The following is an 18,111-nucleotide window of genomic DNA, read 5'->3' on the forward strand; positions in this document are numbered from 1 at the left end:
GTTATTCCTGTCACCGTGATTCTCCCATTCCTTCTAGACTTCTGTCTTGACAAGTCAGTAAGAAAACTCTCTGGGCTCCAACCGCTCTAGGTTGGAGACTGCGGAGGGCCTGAATGGAATCTTCCTCTTTCCATCTGCCAGGAAAACTGAGGGGAGAGAGGGACGTTCGCAGGGATGTGTGGCCTGGGGTGTGCAAGTCGTCTGGGGAGGGGGTGGGTGTTGGTAGCTGTCCCTGCTCTCCCAGGGCCTTGGTGATTCTGCACACCCTCATGCCCACCCCACACCCTAGGGGACTGGACTCTTGCTTCTACAATTCCTGGGAAGCCCTTCCCTCTCTTGAGCCCTTCTTTCTTTCCAGCCACCAGAGGCCTCTCTTACAGAACTAGGGTAATGAAGACCCCTCCTGCAGCCCCCACCATTCTCCTCACTTCCACCCCCAGGGACCTCTCAGCCCTATCCTCAAAAATCCCAGTAATGCCATGGAAATTGAAGTTACCTTAAATATTCTAATCTTATAACAATTTTGCTTCAATCAACATCTAAATGTGACCACATGTGCCCAGACCACCCAGAGGCCTGGTTGGTGGTTTGGGGTGGGGGGTAAGTTTCTAGACAGATGGAGGGCAAGAGGGCTGCTCTCAGGAATGGTCTGGCTCAGGAGGGGCTCCCTGGGGGAGAGGTCTGCAGGTCACTGAGTCCCTTCCTGGCCTGCTCACACTGAGCAATCCTCAGGCTGCCTGGGAAGCGCAGGCCTGGGCAGAGTCTCCTTATACTCCCTCCTAGCTGGGCTGGGGGAGGGCTGGGGGCTGGTGATGCTCAAAGGCAAGGGGAGGCTGGGGCTGGCTTCATGGGCTTGCAGCTCAGAAGGACTTGGTTTAAGGCTCTTTTGGGTCATCTTTTCTGAACCAGGGGCTCTGCATTTTCGTTTTGCCCCGAGTTCACACCACCCACCCACCCTCTATGGGCCCGCCTTACTCCATTCTTACACTTAGTCAACAGTGAATAAAAATTTATTGAGTACCTGCTTTGTGCTGAAAATGATGCTAGACGCTTGGGAATACAGCAATGAACAATAGAGGCATGGCCCTGATTTTGCAAAATTACCATCTGCAGACACTCATATATCCACACACAGCAATTCTGCAAGATAATTCCCCCAAATATCATGTTCATCATAACTGCCAATTAGGGAACACTCAGCCTAGGCCAGGAAATACACATACTTCATTTTGTTTTATCCTCAAAACAGTCAGCAAGGTAGGCATTATTATCCCCATTTTCCAGATGAAAAAACTGAGGACCAGAGATCCAATTCTTTGTCCAGAGTCACATAACCGATAAGTGGCAGAGCTGGGGCTCACCCTTGGCTCTCCATTTTCAACCTGTCCTCCCCATCACCATACATGCCTTCAGCTGCTTCCCCATGGATAAAATCTCCCAGCATCGTGTCTCCAGCCCTCAACTTGGGGCCACATTTTCATTAAATGAAAGAATTCACATAACAGACACACTCTTCAAGGAACACAGGCAAATAGTCACTCAGTGAAATACAAAAACACACATATGCAACCCAGAACATACTGGAGAAGAGCTTAGTGTCCAATACTGGGCTGTTTTGGTTCAAGTCCTGAATCTAATATGTGTTAGCTGTGTATCTCGGTCTTCTTATCTGCAAAATGGGAATAGTGCTAGGAGTATTGTGAATGCTCAACGAGAGATGCATGTGAAGTGCTTAGACTAGCACTGGCAGAGTCACTCTGCAATAAATATTAGCTGTTGCTATGAATAACATTGGTCTGCATTCACTCACAAGCTGCCATGCTCATCACGCCATCTTCCCAGCCCTCCTCCAGCCTGGCTTTGTCCTAGATGCCCCCATGACTGATGGTCCAGGCCTCCAGAGCCAGAAGGGACAAGCAGCTGCTTCTCTCAGCATCTCCCAGGACTATACCTGTGTGTTGAGGGGTGAGGGTACTGCTTCTCATCTGTTTGGGGTCCATCAGAGAAGCCTTCCTGGAGGAGGCTTCGAGCTCACAGTCTAAGTGAGCCAGGTTGAGTCAGGAGGCTGCTGCCCTGTGCCTTGACTCCCTCCATTATTCCTCACAGCACCCACCCCCTCAACTCTGCTGCAGCGCCCTCTCTCCACCCCCTTCCCCACAGTAGAAACTTTCCTCTCCTTCTGCCAGAAGTGCAAATTGCCCCCAGGAATGCGCTGCATCCCACAGCTCCCCTGGCAGTGGCCAGCTGCCGTCCTGGGGTCAGACCTGGCCCGACATCAAAGGCTGGGGATTGGTAACAGTGAGGCTCCTCACCGCCACTCTCCCCGCCCTCCCTCTGGCCCTCTGGCTTCCAGGGAACAGCACATGGTGGCACTTAAGCTCCAGGAGAATGGAGGATGCCTTTCTTGCACCACCACCCCCTAGCAGCCACAATGGACTACTTGTTAAGAAACTGTTTTAATTTTACTTAATGCAATTTCTGCTCCTGGGCCTCTGTGGCCACCTTCTCAGACCTGGATGCCCAGGACAAATGTAGGGGCAGCCAATCTGCCAGAGAAAGGGGTGCCCTGAATCTCGAAATGTCACTGGTTGGGGGCTGGGGCAGGGACAGGACCCTCTTACATCAGGGGAAGAGGGCTAGTACTCTGGTCTCCACTCAGGAGGTGAGGGGGTTGGTTAGATAAGAGCTCAGAGCTAGCGCATCCAACTCAGGAGGCTGCACGTCTCATACTCAGGAGTATGAGTATGGAGTGTGAATGGAAGCCAGAGACTTCTTTGCCAGTGTGCTTTTTCCAACGCCCTGGGCAGCCATGGAGCTTTGTTTTCAAATGGTTGTGACTAAAGGAAGGGGGCACTTTCAGGCTCTGACCAGCCTCTGAGATTTGCTCCATCAGGTGCATCTTCTGGCAAATTCTGAGAACCAGGGATCCCATGGTTACTCTCTCGGGATGTTACAGTGATCTGGAGACCCCTGGTGGCCAAAGGCTGCAGACAGGGCCTTTCCTTAGCACTCTGCCCAGCCAGCGCCAAGCCCCAAAGCCACCAGCATGGACTTCTCCAGCCACCCAGGCTCTTTGGGAAGCCCACCTGGTTAGTCAGCCATTCCCATATAGCGAGGCAACCCTGCCCCTTCTTGTCGGGAGGCTGTGCCAGTACATCATGGATGGGGAATGGCCTAGCCTGTGGGTTGTGGGGCAGGGGGTAGTCCACCCTCAGCCACAGTAAAGCAAAGGGGTATGTAATCTACAGCTAATTAATTTCAGAGGTGGGGGGCGCAGCTGTTGGGTAGCTGGGCTTTGTATGGTTGGCTCATCTGGGGAGAGAATGAGGTGATGTTCCGAATAGCTCATAGTCCTCAGCCCTTTCCCTTCCCTCAGCCCCTGAGTGCACATCACACAACTGTGGAGTTGTAATTGGGAGAACTTACTAAGGGGACTTTGTTTCCACAGCTTGCCGACCCTGTAACGCTGCCCAAGTTAAATTCTGGGAAAGGAAATACCCAAAACCTCACGCCATACAAACAGCTGCTGGAAAGTAGGCTGTGGTACTAGGAGGAGAGGAAGGGCGAGGGCCCCCCTGGAGAGAGAAAGGGTGGCGCAGCGCACTTTTCTTGGCAGGTCCAGATACCACACGCTTTCCACATCGGGCCCCAGCATTCACTCCATCAGCCGTGCTCTCATTCACTCACACTCTGGTGTGACTGCACCCAACCCCATGCTGGGTGCTGAGGATGCAGCTGGCCAAAATGGGGTGCCTGCACTGGGGCCCCAAACTGTATGTCTCTGGAGGGGGAGGTAAAGAGGTTCGGAGAAGGGGATCCTAGAGGAAGCATCAGTTCAGTTCAGTCCCTCAGTCATGTCCAACTCTGCGACCCCATGGACTGCAGCAGCACACCAGGCTTTCCTGTCCATCACCAACTCCTGGAGCTTGCTCAAACTCATGTCCATGAGTCAGTGATCTCATCCTCTGTCATCCCCTTATCCTCCCACCTTCAATCTTCGCAGCATCAGGGTCTTTTCTAATGTGTCATTTCCTCACATGAGGTGGCCAAAGTATTGGAGCCTCAGCTTAAGCATCAGTCCTTCCAACGAATATTCAGGACTGATTTCCTTTAGGATTGATTGATCTACTTGCAGTCCATGGGTCTCTCAAGAGTCTTCTCCAGCACAACAGTTCAAAAGCATCAGTTCTTCAGCGCTCGGCCTTCTTTATGGGCCCCAGAAGTGATCTTTCCTCCTCGTCAGCAGCTTAACCCAGCTGGAAGAGGCACGTCGGGTGTTCCAGCGCCCTAGAACTTTACGACCAGACACACTTCAAGCACAATGTTCCCCTCACCTCAGGCTCGTCCACTAACCTTGGGGAAGGTCTGGGGCTCTGTTTCACCCCAACAACCTGAGCATCTGGACCTCAAGGTCCGAGGCTCTCCCCAAGAAGAGTGCTACCAAATATGGCCTGATGACCTCTGACCCCTGTTTAAAAGCTACACTAAGCTCTGTGAGACTGAGAGGGATCCGCGGGCCTGCTCCTCCACCATCCCACAGTGTGAAGCAGGCATCATGGTTAAGAATATGGACTTCCCTGGCGGCCCAGAGGTTGAGGATCCACCTTCCTCTGCAGGGGGCACAGGTTCTATCCCTGGTCAGGGAACTAGATCCCATGTACCACAACCAAGACCCAGAGCAGGAAAAAAAAAAGACATGGGCTTATGGAGTCTGGCTGGGGCTTTGAACCCTAGCTTCTCCACTTACTAGCTGTATGACCGTGGCAACCTGTGGCCTTCTAAAAATGGTATTACTGTGAATTAGATAATGCATACGAAGCGTTCAGTGCAGTGGTGGCACTTGGTAAACACTCATTGAATGGCACCCTAACAAGGTTTACATGGTCTTTCTAGCCAAATCCTCCAACGTGGTGGCCAAGAGCCCAGGCTAGTCCATTTTAGGAAGATCTGGGATACTGGTCTGCTTCTAGATTTTGCTATAGACGGTAGACTCAATAATGACTCTGAAGGAGCCTCCTTGGCTCCCAGGCTTCCCAGACTCTCTGGTCCACAGGGAGAAGTATTTCTGGATTAGATAAAATCAAGGTAGGGCACAGGACCCAGCAGGTCTGCACATCCCATTGTAACAAAATTCCCAGGGCCGAGCAGAAAGAAAACAGGACATGATTGGGATTTCACTCAAGAATGTGTCTTTATTGAAGAATCTGTAAGAAAAAAAGATGGACCCTCTGCAAAAAGAGGAGATGTTGCCTCCAAACAGCAGGGAGGAATGAGAGACCTGGGTGGTTTCCCAGAAGTCAATGTTTCCGGCATGACTGGCTCCCCTTTCCTGGCAAGCACTAGAGGGTATCACACTCCAGCCAGCAAATCCGCCCCACCCCTCCCATCATCTCCCTGTCCAGTGAGTCCTGGACTCCCTACAGTCACTCACCAATGACTTTCTGAAGACCCAGGTATAGGTGCGCGAGGTTTACCTCTTAATGGGGTCAAAGTGGGTTCTGCTTTGGAAAATTCAAACAGGAATGTAAAATGGTTTGAGCTCCTTCTAGTCCAACCAAGGATGACTACATCCAGCCCCTGTGAAGGGATAGGGAGCACAGAATTTCGCTCCTGAATGCGCATACTTGAGGGTAAATGGACTATATCACAGTCTGCTCTTTATTAACACGGAGAACGGAAACAAGGTTAGAAGAATATATAACATCCGTTAAAGAGTCACTGAATTCTCAACGGCAGGAGGAGCACTGAGGCTTTCTGATCCAACAAGTGCTCCTGCTGGCTGCCCTGGAGTCCTGGGGTGGTCATTCCTCTCCGGCTGGGAGGTTGTCCTCAATCCGCCTGATGAACCTCATCCGGATTTCTGTCACACCGTCTCCTTTCAGGGTGTCCTGGACAAATTTGGCCTCCACAGCCATCTGGACCTGAGGGACAGTGTGAAAATGAAGGGGCAGCTGCCTGGCCATGGCCTCTGTGAAATCACTGGGCATGCAGCTACAACTGCCTCACCTAGAGCAGCCTAAACAAGGGGGTTGGTTTCCACAAGGACAAGGTTGCTAGTTCCTGTGAAAAAAGGCAGTGGCCCCAACCCAACAGGAGAGACTAAGCAAAGAACATTCACAAATTAAACTGTCACCAGATAAGCCAATCTGGGAATGGATGCTCCCAGGCTTTGGGGGCTGACAGCACCACCTCTCAGCCTAAGCAACGAGGATCAACACCACGTAGAGATCTCCAACTTGGATCCTATGCCTGGCAGCCTCGTCATCTCCAGGTGAGCTCTAAACCCTTCTTTTCACTCTCATTCATTCATTCAAACATTTATTAAGACCCTACTACCCTTCAGGTGTCTCAGAAGGAAAAGAGCTGCACTCACCATCTCCAAGGCTCCTCGCAACACCCCACACAAGAGATTGGAATAAATAAGGGATGAGTGGTTATCAGGAAGTTCCACGAAGTCCACCAAGGGATTATTTTCCAAAATGAGGGAGAATTCGTCACCAGCTGGGCTCCAATTGGTGATGCTTGGAGTGATGCCCAAGTACATCTTGAACGCCACCTGTCAGGAGACACACAATGGCACTATGGGAAGAGCAGGAGGGGCTGTGCACCAGGGAAGGTGATGTGATGGGACCAGAAAGGGGACTTAAATGGCTCTGGAAAAAAACTAGGGCCTCCGCAAGACACCGAAGCCTCAGGTATTCAGGGCAAAGAAGGAAAAGCAACTGTGCACAACTCCACACCCCTCTCCTTCCAGTGGGGCTTTAATCCACAGGGATGCTCCCAACCATTCTTCCCTTTTTCATCATCTGTACTATTCTTAAACCACCAGCAAGGCTTCTTTGGCCCAGACAGCTGCCTAGCTATTCTTCTGGAATACTAAGGGCCTCTCTAAGGGAGAGGGTGGTAAGCAGTGCCTTCCAATGATAATTCTTCAGCATGGCCTGGTGGCCCAGGATAATGACCTTGGCAATGACATCTGCAGTTTCCCGAAAGTCATGGCACCTCCCGACGTTTGACCGTGCCAAGAAATCTTCAATCAGTCGGACTCCAATGTTATAGCCCCTGAAATGAGAGAACCGACTATGTTATGGGGTCTGAATGTCTTATGTCTGAATGTAATGCTGTTGGTAGTACAGGGACAATGAGGACAGTCCCCAAACCTCCCAATAAATAAGCAGTGGAAACAGCACCCGAAGGCTTGGCTCTGACAGAGGACCTTGTTCTGGGCTCTAAGGGACCATGTAGACTCGGCGTGCTCAGGAGTCCCATTCCTGTCTCTCCCACAGAGGAGCCCACTCACATTTTGTCCAGCTGTTTATTCACATCTTCATCATTTTCATAGTCCTTGCAGAGCTGGGTAACTAGAGCCCCGTAGGTCAGGGTGAAGAGCTCAGAGCTCTAAAAGAGATTGAAAAGGCAGTCAGGAGCAAGCCACACAAAAGAGAAGGTTTGGTGAGAGTCTAGATCAGCCTCAATGCAACTGGCAGAATTCAATGGAAGGCTATGGTGTCCCGTGGGAAAGAGCATCATCCTCTGTGGAGTAACCAAAGAATCTGGCTCCCTAGGGTCCATGCGACAGGGCTGCAACCAGACCCACTCGAAAATGGGCTGGGAAAGGTGCCTCATCCACTGAGCAGTTACCCTTCCAACACACCGAGGTGACTTCTGCTGACCCAGGACCCCACCACAGCTGCCAAGCCGAACTGCACTCCTAAGGCCCCATCTAGGAGCAGCAGAGGAGTGGGGAGGAAGGAAGTACCAGATGAAGTCCAGTGCACTAGTGAAGAGCCCTCCAAGTCACCAACAGGGGGAAAAATAATGTTCCTCTTGACACAGCTGAAGTGTTTGTAGGAAAGGGGTAACTGAAGGAAATACAATCTTTTCTGTGCCTGGAACACAATATTGACCTGGACTGGCTTCTATTACAACCACAGTTAGAACCACAGAATCTCTTTCTCAGATAAAGAATCCTGTCACCTACCTACCAAAAAACAGAGAGATGGGAAGGTGAAAGGAACAGCAAATACCAAGACTACAGAATAAAAGCAGCAGGTTGGAGCAAAGGCATTATCAAAGTTAAACAAAGTGAGAAACGTGTTAACATCTGGGTCAACGTACTTACATAGAAATAAGGCTGAAAATCAAGTGCCACCCAACCAGTGCCTTCTGCATGGAGGCTTGTCAGACTTGCAGAAGAGCACCCTTCTGTCTGCAAGTCTTCTGGGGAAGAAAGTATAACTCAAGTCAAAGCCCAGGCTCCCAGGACCCATCATTCCTCACCTCATCCTCAGGGCCTGGCGATGAGGTCACTGCAAGAATAGTAATGCGAATGCCTTTTGCTTACATACTGCATTCTATTTTTCATTATCTCAGTTTCCACTCCACACTAACTCTGTAAAGCATAAAGGGCAGGAACTAATCTGGTTTTAGAGATGAGAAAACTTCAGTAATTTGTCCAAGGACAGATAACTATTGACAAAAGTAATTGGGGGGACTGAAACCAGAAGTTTCTAAGCCACTGTTCATTCTGTTCACTGTGCCCAACAACTGCAGTATTAATCACCTCCCCCCCACAAAAAAACAAAAGATAGCTATACTACGGAGTCAAAAAGAATCAGCTTCTGAATAAGTAAGCTCTCTGAATTCAACTAAAACAGGTCAGGGTATCTCCAAGATCAGGGTATATTACCAAGTATGGCAGTTAAAGGGGAGCTATTAAGGAGAAGAATGATTTTTAGTAAAGTTAAGGGTTTGGCATTAGAGTGGCCTGGGCATGAATAGATGGAGACAGTCCAGCAGTAACCAGTCCATAGAGTTGGCGCCACTGCATTAAATCAGAAGAGCTTTCCTTGCATTATTAATGAGTCCTAGAACTGAGAGTCCAAGAGCCTTGCCCACCATGATGCCAAGTAACATACATATCACGATGTTATTAAGCACTTCACACATGCAGCAGCCCCCAATTTATCAATAAGAAAACTCAAGGCCCTAAAGAGATCTGTTGGTGCTCACGGAATCAATAAGCCTGGAATCTGGGAATGGAATATGACCCAGACTCTCCACAGCCTCTCTTAATTTCTAAGTTTATCTCCACTCAATTATGAACCAAGCCTATGTGGAATAATAGCTCATGACATAAATAGTGCACGACAACGGAAAAGGAAATGAGCTGTAGTGTAGGAAAAACCTTTCATTCAAGGTTTACTATGTACCAGAAACTACCTAACAGGAGGGAAACAAGCAACAAACTGAATAAATAAATGGTTTGCCAGACAGTATAAGAGCCACGGAGGAAAATGAGTGTAAAAGATTAGTGAGTATTTATGTTCACCAATATGTATATGGGGGGGGGTGTCAATTTTAGATAGGGTAGTTAGAAAAGGCCTCATTAAGATGACGGTTGTACAAAGACCCGAAGGTAATAAGGGAAAGCCACGAAGATATGTAGGGGAAAAAATTGGAGGCAGCAAGTGTAAGGCCCTGAGGGGGGGTGTGTGTCTGCTATGTGTGAGACACAGCTAGGAGAGCAGTGTGACCAGAGATGAGTAAACCCAAGAGAGAACAGAAGAGGAACTCAGAGAAGTAACAAGAGGCTGCACTCTGAAGACCCTTATAACTTAAGGTTCCACGGTACCATCAAGGTCACATCATTCAACCAGCCCCATCCTGTCACTGAACATAAGCACACTCTTCCTCCCAACAGAAACAGGAATCTCTTCGCAAAACTTCTACTTTCAGACTGCTTTAAGTATGTTTAATAATAACGATCATTAACATTTATAAAACTTTTAGAGTATCTTCACAGTTACTTATTGATCTTCACAACAACCATGAGAGGTCAGCAAAATAAACACTAGTTATCCCCATTTTATAGGTGATAGGTTAAGTAACAGACTCATTCTTCTTAGTGCTGAGCACTGTCCTGTAAAAAGTTAAGTCTTCCTAAGTCACTGCTTAATCTCCCTGAATATCAGCTTTTCCCAGTTGTACAGTGGTGGCAACATTATGTGCCCTTCAGGATTATCAGTGAGACGACGTGTGTAGAGTGCCTGCAGCATAGCACCTACTCAAGAAGTAGGTACGGTAGGACTCCCCCGGCAGTCCAGGGGTTAAGACTCCACACTTCCACTGCAGGGGCATGGGTTCGATCCCACATAAGGCCAAAAAAAAGAAAAAGAGTAGATGTTATTTTTGTTCTTAAACTGCTTCTCTGTGGCGTGGTGCCAGAAAGCACTCTGAACTAGGTTCAAAGAGGGAGATTCTGAATCACTATAAAGAACTTTAAAGCAATTAGTAAGGCATATAGAAGGATACAGGGTTTATAGTCAGAAGACCTGATTCTAAGTATAGACTTGTCACTGGCTGAAAGACTTTAGCTAAGTCACTTCACTCTGCTGAACTTCAATCTTTTCCCAACAAAAAAAGTAACAGTGAAATCTGTTGTGCCAATCACAGGGTTGATGGAAGGGGAGGGTCTAATGAGATAATGGACTTAAAGATGCTTTGCAGACCAAGAAACCACAGGAGTGAGTTCATGCTGGCAAAGTCAAGTACTTCAGGCACCCTGTGCAGAGTAAGTTAAGCCAAGCCCTACACTCAGGTAAGCTCCTGCACTTGATGGTTTTCAGGCAGCTTTGTAGTCAGTGCACCAAACAAAACATCCAAACTCCTTAGGGGGCTAACCTTTGGAGCTAAAGTTCCAAGATACTTATTAAGAGTCATACTTACTATTTTTGTCAACACAAATAATCCAGTGTGACTGCCCCGCAAGATGCTAGGGAAGGAAGGTCAGTAACAGGACTGAGTCCCTCCCTCTTCGTCACTCTCCAGCCTTCTGTCAAGGGAGATTCTGAGGGCTGCTACTTAAGTAGTAACTCATCTGAGCTCTGGAGAATAGTCACAACACAAAAAAAGGGCAGGCCTAAACACACAAAGGTTAGTTAACATCTTTACTAACAAGAATGCCTGTGTGGTGACCATTTTGTAGTGTACAGTGTTGCTGCTGCTGCTGCTAAGTCGCTTCAGTCGTGTCCGACTCTGTGCGACCCCATAGACAGCAGCCCACCAGGCTCCGCCGTCCCTGGGATTCTCCAGGCAAGAACACTGGAGTGGGTTGCCATTTCCTTCTCCAATGCAGGAAAGTGCAAGGTGAAAGTCAAGTCACTCAGTCGTGTCCAACTTTAGCAACCCCATGGACTGCAGCCCACCAGGCTCCTCCGCCCATGGGATTTTCCAAGCAAGAGTATTGGAGCGGGGTGCCATTGCCTTCTCTGTGTATAGTGTTAGGTTGGTGCAAACATAATTGTGGTTTTACATTGTTGAACTCTGCTGTTTGATACTGGAATACATTCTTAAATAAATGTGGTCATGTTATACATCATTTTAATGTGTATGTCTCACTGTATGATTTTTTGCTAATGACACTACTTGCTGTTTATTTTATGTTTATTCTATTTTGTTATTTTTAAAAAATATTTATTTGGCCGTGCCGGGTCTTAGTTATAACATGTGAGCTCTTGGTTGCAGCATGTGGGATCTAGTTCCCTGACCAGGGATCGAACCTGGGCCCTCTGCACTGGAAGCTCAGAATCTTAACCACTGGACCACCAGGAAAGTCCCTTATGTTTATTTTAGACTAGGGAAATGATGTTACACAGAAAGCAAATTTGAGCGATTTTCTTATTCAAGTTCAAAATGGGTCATAAAACAGCAGATACAACTCGCAACATCAACAATGCATTTGACCCAGGAACTGCTAATAAATGTACAGTGCAGTGGTGGTTCAAGAAGTTTTGCAAAGGAGACAAGAGCCTCGAAGATGAGGAGCGCAGTGGCCGGCCATCGGAAGGTGACAAGCATGCAACGACAATGGCCAATTGAGAGGCTCATCAAGGCTCATCCTGTTATAACTACACGAGAATTGGCCAAAGACCTCAATGTCAACCATTCTACGGTTCAGCACTTGAGGCAAACTGGAAAGGTGAGAAAGCTCAATAAGTGGGTGCCTCATGAGCTGAAAATCAAAAATATCATCATTCTGAAGTGTCATCTTCTCTTATGCTATGCAACAACGAACCATTTCTCAATCAGATTATGATATATGACGAAAAGTGGATTTTATGTGACAACCAGTAACAGCCAGCTCAGTGACTGGACCAAGAAGTTCCAAACCACTGCCCAAAGCCAAAATTGCACCAAAAAACGGTCACAGTCACTGTTTGGGGGTCTTCTGCCTGTCTCTTCCACTACAGCTTTCTGAATCTTGGCGAAACCATTATATCTGAGAAGTATGCTCAGCAAATCGATGAGATGCACTGAAAACTGCAACGCCTGCAGCCAGCATTGGTCAACAAAAAAGGGCCCAATTCTGCTCCAAGACAACGGCTGACCACAGGTCGAACAACCAGCGCTTCAAAAGCTGAACGAATTGGGCAACAAAGTTTTGCCTCATCTGCCACATTCACCTGACCTCATTTAACCGACTACCACTTCTTCAAGCATCTTGACAACTTTTTGCAGGGAAAATGCTTCCACAACCAGCAGCAGGCAGAAAATGCTTTCCAAGAGTTCGTCGAATCCCAAATCACAGATTTTTACACTATAGAAATGAACACGCTTATTTCTTGTTGGCAACAATGTGTTGTTTGTACAACCAAAAAAATGTGTTGGTTCCTATTTTGATTAATAAAGATGTGTTTGAGCCTAGTTATAATGATTTAAAATTCACAGTCCAAAACCACAGTCCAAACAAAAAATCATGTTTGCACCAACCTAATAACATTGAATCACTATATGCACATGGAACTAGCATAGTGTTGTAGATAAACTTTAATGTAAAAAGAAAAAGGTTGCTGGGACTTCCCTGGTGGTCCCGTGCTCAGGACTCCATGCTTCACTGTAGAGGGCATGGGTTCAATACCAGGTAGGGGAAACTGAGATTCCTCAAGCTGCTTGCTGTGGCCAAAAATAAATAAATAAAGATAGTGAAACTGATGTTGATAGCAATGAAGACACTTGCCCAAGGTCACACAAGTAAGCAGTGAAGCCAGGGCTCAATCCCAGACACTTCTATGCTCCTGGCATTGTATATTTTTCAACCTCTCTCATAGAGGACTGCTTCTCAGGGTTAGGGACTAGGACTTCAACTCTGCATTTCCCACAATGCTTTACACAGAGCTGGGCCCCAGGAAAAGTTTGCTAGACAAATGGGTTGTTTCTCTTTGCACAGATTAAAAGCAGAGATCTAATTACTTGGCCATATTCACCATTTACGTTTCGGAAGGGTTAACTGGGAACACAGCAATTAGCAGAAGGCTGGGCTGATTGGGAAGTGGACTGCTAGAGGCAGAAGCTCCCCAGGCAGACAGGAAAGAAGGGGAGCATGTCAAAACCAGGTGGCTACAAAGAGGATCACGTGACAAGCCTCAGGTGGGTACCAATAGGAACTGAATGACAGGATGCACCAAACCTTCATGTCACTCACTTAATACAGATTGCCTAGTGCCAAGCATCATTTTAGGTGCTGGAAGTACAGCAGTTAACAAATCAACCCTTGCTTTCGTAGAGTTATTCTCATGGGGCGACTATAAACAAACAAGTAAATACATAATTTATAATGAAGCATTTTAAATGAAATAGACAGTGCTTGAAGAGAAACAGAGTAAGAGGATTGAGAACTAGTCAGGTGGAGGTGAGTACCTGTAAATGAGGTGAGGAGGAGCTACTCTCTGGGGGAAAGGTTCCAAGCAGAGACCACAGCAGTAGCAAAACTCTTGAAGCAGGAGTGCACTGATGCCAGTCCCTAATTCCCTCAATTCACCAAAACTAAGTGAATACTGAGGGTTGCCAAAACTAAGTGAATACTGAGGGATGCCGGGTGGGGACTGAAGGTTCCTGCTAAACTTGTATTAAAAGTTTCAATGTTGGTTTCAAGTTTTTAAAAAAGATACGAAAAAGAGTTAGATATGAAAACTAAACAGGAAAACTTCTGATATCTGCTCACAGAGGAAAAGGAGAGGAAAATAAACATATATGATGTCCCTTGCATTTTACACTGTTATCTCACTTAATCCTAGAAAGGCATTATTTCCCCATTGTATAGATAAGTAAACTGAGGACCAATCAGGATTCCAACAAATATCCATGCTTTTTACAATACATCAGGGGTCACCAACCTCTGGGATCTAAGGCCTGATGATCTGAGGTGGAGCTGATGTAGTAACAGAAATAAAGTGCACAATTATGTAACGCGCTTGAACCATCCCCAAATCACCTGCACCCCACGCCCCATGGAAAACTGGCCTCCATGAAACTGGTTCCTAACTCCAAAAAGGTTGGGGACCGCTAACCTGCATGACACTGCTGCCTAGCAAAACACTCTTCTTCCTTTTTCTTCTTATTTCCTCCAAAACAGGAATTCTTAACCTATGATTCACAGAGTATTTTCGGGGGCCCACAAGTTCCCCCTAAATGTAAGTAAATGTCTGTTTATGTTTGTCTATTTACTATTCCTGGGGAGGTCCACAGCTATTATCTACTTTTCAAAGAGATCCGACAGAGGAAAAGTACAGTACTACTCTGGAGTAACAGGGCCTCCTGCTGCCCATATTTGGTGGCTGTTCCTGGTATAAGATACAAAGGTGTAATGGAAGTTGTCATCTTTTGTAGAGCTGAGTGTCAACAAAAGGCCGCAGATCTGCCCTGCATGCGACCTTCAATAACTCAGTTTGTAAATCAGAAAATAAAGACAAATGGGCAATTCTAGAGGAAGTAAGAAGATGCCAAAGAAAAGAAACACCTGTCAAGAAATCCCCTTAGTTTGGAGAAAAACATCATCCACTTTACTTTCCAGGCCAGCCCCCATCGGCAGCCAAACTTTCTAGGATAGATGGTGTCCTACTATTTCCAGGACAAGAAAGGAGCCTGTCCACCTTCACCAGAGGGGGACCACTTACGGTCTACTCTGGCCCACCCCCTTACTCTCTTGCTTTCTGGTTAAATCAGTACCTGAGCATCTCACAATGCCCACGGCACAATGTGGGAGACATTATAGTCCAGTAGTCTGAAGCATTAGCTTTGAAGTCAGAGAGACACGGGTTCAAATCCTAACTCGTCTTAGCTGTAAATAGGGGCAAGTTATGCAACCTCTGAGTTTTGAAACGGCGATTTTATCATCCACCTGACGAGTTATTTTGCTGGTTAAATGAGATAATAGACGTAAAGTGCTTGGCCCAGCGCCTAATGCAGCAAGAGAGCAACAGTGGGAGCTACTATTATCGTCGCCGTCGTTGTTGGTCTCGTACCCAATCGCACTCAGGTGGCGGGGGAAGAGGTCTTCGAGCTCCTCCAGCGGCCCTCCAACCTGCCCCGCACCCGGCACGCTCCCAGAGCTAGTCTCCGCTCTCGACCCACCAATGAGCCCCTTTCTTCCCTCCAGCGGAACCACTCCCTCCCAGGGCTGGTAGAAGGCGCCTTTCCAGTTGAGACTTGCACCCCGCGCTGGGCCCCTTCCCCAGAACACCTCCATTCCGCCCCACCCGCCGAGGTCACACGCTCCGGTTACCATTTTCTTGCTCTCGGTGCCACGGTTCGCCTGCCTCGACATGGTGCCAGCCGCCTTACCCTGCCTCGCCACAGACCCACTCGGCAACCCCTCCCAACACTGCTCGACCCAGCTCGCTGCCCCCTCAGCGTTAAGGATTGACCGGCACCGACTCACCGCGCCTGCGCAGCTGGCCGCGGGGCACCACGGGATTCGTAGTCCGGCAGACGAGGGTTCTTCCCGCCCAATAAACGCCGGACCACAGCACCCAACAGCCCCACTGGCAACACCGCCCCTTAGTGCAGCCCGACTACAACTCCCAGAATGCTCCGCGCACAGAGGACTCTTGTAACATGGCTCCCTATCGCCTGGTTTATGGCCGCTGGGTGGCGTCCGCAGCTTGCAGTAATCCTGTATCATCCACACAGTTCTTTCCCACCCTGCCTAATCGTCACTCTGATGCTCCGCAAATTCCTCCCGCCAGGGATGGTCTTGGAAAGTCCCTCTTTCAAACTAGCTTCTTCCGCTGTTGCTGCAATTCAGAGGCAGAAGCTCCCAGGATGTCCCAGAAAATTGGCCATGGCTCCTACACAGATCTGGCTGCTGCTTTACAAAAATATTTGATGACCACCTACTATGTGACAAGTATTTCACCAGTGACTTTCTCTTCGAACCGTCATCTGTCCCCAAACCCCAAAGGCAGCGAGCACCTGCATCCTACCACCGTGGCTTCCTGATGAAATATCCAGTCTGATAAAGTTCAGGTCAATTTCTCCCTCTCTCTTCCCTAGAACAAGACTGGTTCCCAGAAAAGAAAGATCACGTTGGTAGCAGCCGGTTCTGGATTTTAATCCTAGCTTTGCCATTTTAGGCAAATTGCTGGCTCTCTTGGTTGTTGTGAAGGTCGGTGAGACATGTATGCAGAGCACTTGGCACAAAGTAAACGTGCATTCCCTTTCTTTCAGCCACTCTGAAAGCACAGCCCTGCAAACAGGCCCCAGAAATACGAGGGGAATGAGCGGGCCACACCCTCACCCATCACCAAAGGGAAGTCCTACCGTCCCTGACCATAGTTCTTTGGTTTCAGCTCCAACCATCCCTGCCTGGCTAGTCAGTTCTGAGAGGACTGTGCTGAGTCCCTGAGCCCCGTCTTCTGATTTAGGCCTGGTAGCCTGACTCTGGCAGCTGCATTCTAGCCCCTAGTCTTCACCATGACAACCAGCCCGACCAGACTTGAGCCATCCTGGCTGGGGAAGGCTGGGGGGCCCAAGCTGCTCAGCCTGAAAACCAGTACCCAAGATTCCCCCAGTCTGTCCCTCTCGGTGCAGAACCAATTATTATTTTACTCTTCTCCTGTGGCACAGACATGCTGGGGACTCTCTAGAGGCAGTGACCTTTGACTCTGTCCTGTGTCAGTGCCTGGGCTGAGGGCTCTGGGAAGGAACATGAGGGTCAGTTGGGGGTGGGGATGAGAGAGCAGGGGTGGGCTAGCCCTCAGAGGCCAGCAAAGTTAGAGAAGAACCTCCTGCATTCCCAGGAGAGAGGACAGCTGAGGTGAAAGCTGCAGTTGGCTGGCCTGTCTGTTGGTCTGGGCTCCTCCCTGCCGGCTGCCCTTGGCTGCCCACAGAAACCTGAGTCACAGTCACAGCCAGCCGCTCGACCCCACCCAGCCTGCTGTCAGGCCAGGCGGAGCCTCTCCCTGCCCATCTTACAGCCTCTTGAGATTCTTCCCCTCTCTGCCTGTGATTCCTCCTTTTGGCTTCTTTTTCTTTGGGACTCCTCCTCCAAGGGAGAGTCAGCAGTCCTGAATCAAGGGTGGGGGCGGGGTCCTTTCCAGGCTAGTCTAAAAGATCTCCTGGCTCCTTAGTAACTTCTTCAAGGGCTCTCAGTCCCAACTACCAGTCCCTCTCCATCACCTCTTGGGGGCCAGGACATTTAAGAACAACAGGCACCCTCCTCCCCAGCTTCACCCTGGCTCCTTGGGTGCTCAGGGCTCCAGGAAACTAATGCAGCAGGGATAGCCCCCCTTCCCTAACAGGAGCACTAGAGCCCCCGCTCCAAGAACCCAAAAGGTTGAACCTATTTAATCCCGAATCTGAGTTCCTTCTCCCACCAATCCCTCTCTGTTACTTCCCCTCTGCAAGATCTGGAGGGAGGGAAGCCGTATTGCAGCTGGTGTCAACATTGGCCTTTGAGGACATTCCCCACCTCCAGTCCCAGGGAGTGAGCCCTGGAGGTTACAGTTCCCTAGCAGAGTGGTCTGGGTTAGAGACCCCTTCTTGCTGTTGTGCCTTGGGGGTAGGGTGGATGTGAGAATCTGATGTCTGGTCTCTCAAATTGCACCCACCATGAGGCCCCTCCTACTTCCTACTTGTGTAGGAGTGGAGACAGCCTCCAGGGCCTTGGTCCCAATTCATATCTCTTTGTCAAGTCACCCAGTGATTTCCTTCATCTCTTGGATGATCCACTTTGGACCCTCCCGCACCTAACCTAGGAGGTTGGTAAATGCTCTTGCTCCTGCTCTCCCCCTAGTGGGATCAGGAGGGGGACATATTTCAGTGACCTGACTC

At 48.7% G+C, this 18,111-nt stretch overlaps 1 protein-coding gene across 2 annotated transcripts; it reads right to left on the reverse strand.

Annotated features, from left to right (window-relative positions):
• Positions 1 to 5,166: 5,166 nt before the first annotated feature.
• TRAPPC3 (trafficking protein particle complex subunit 3) lies at positions 5,167 to 15,705 on the reverse strand. 2 transcript variants are annotated; one of them, XM_042245486.2, is made up of 6 exons: positions 15,563 to 15,705; positions 8,123 to 8,220; positions 7,301 to 7,398; positions 6,963 to 7,062; positions 6,374 to 6,556; positions 5,167 to 5,921 (listed from the first exon to the last, which is right to left on the reverse strand). In XM_042245486.2, coding segments are annotated over exons 3-6 (405 nt in total). In that variant the 5' UTR covers positions 7,303 to 7,398; positions 8,123 to 8,220; positions 15,563 to 15,705; the 3' UTR covers positions 5,167 to 5,801. The 2 variants fall into 2 exon arrangements, with proteins under 2 accessions (XP_042101420.1, XP_004001847.1); XM_004001798.5 differs by lacking the exon at positions 8,123 to 8,220.
• Between the last annotated feature and the right edge of the window lie 2,406 nt (positions 15,706 to 18,111).

This window comes from Ovis aries, chromosome 1 (assembly GCF_016772045.2).
Source record: "Ovis aries strain OAR_USU_Benz2616 breed Rambouillet chromosome 1, ARS-UI_Ramb_v3.0, whole genome shotgun sequence".
NCBI classification, from domain to species: Eukaryota; Metazoa; Chordata; class Mammalia; order Artiodactyla; family Bovidae; genus Ovis; species Ovis aries.

What these genes read in the sequence shown, in the direction of transcription:
- TRAPPC3 (XM_004001798.5), bottom strand. Translation starts at nt 15,604, where the DNA reads ATGTCGAGGCAGGCGAACCGTGGCACCGAGAGCAAGAAAATG. An exon ending in GCACCGAGAGCAAGAAAATG is followed by an intron (nt 7,399 to 15,562) that starts GTAACCGGAGCG and finishes AATCTCTTTTAG; the next exon opens with AGCTCTGAGCTCTTCACCCT. An exon ending in AATAAACAGCTGGACAAAAT is followed by an intron (nt 7,063 to 7,300) that starts GTGAGTGGGCTC and finishes CTCTCATTTCAG; the next exon opens with GGGCTATAACATTGGAGTCC.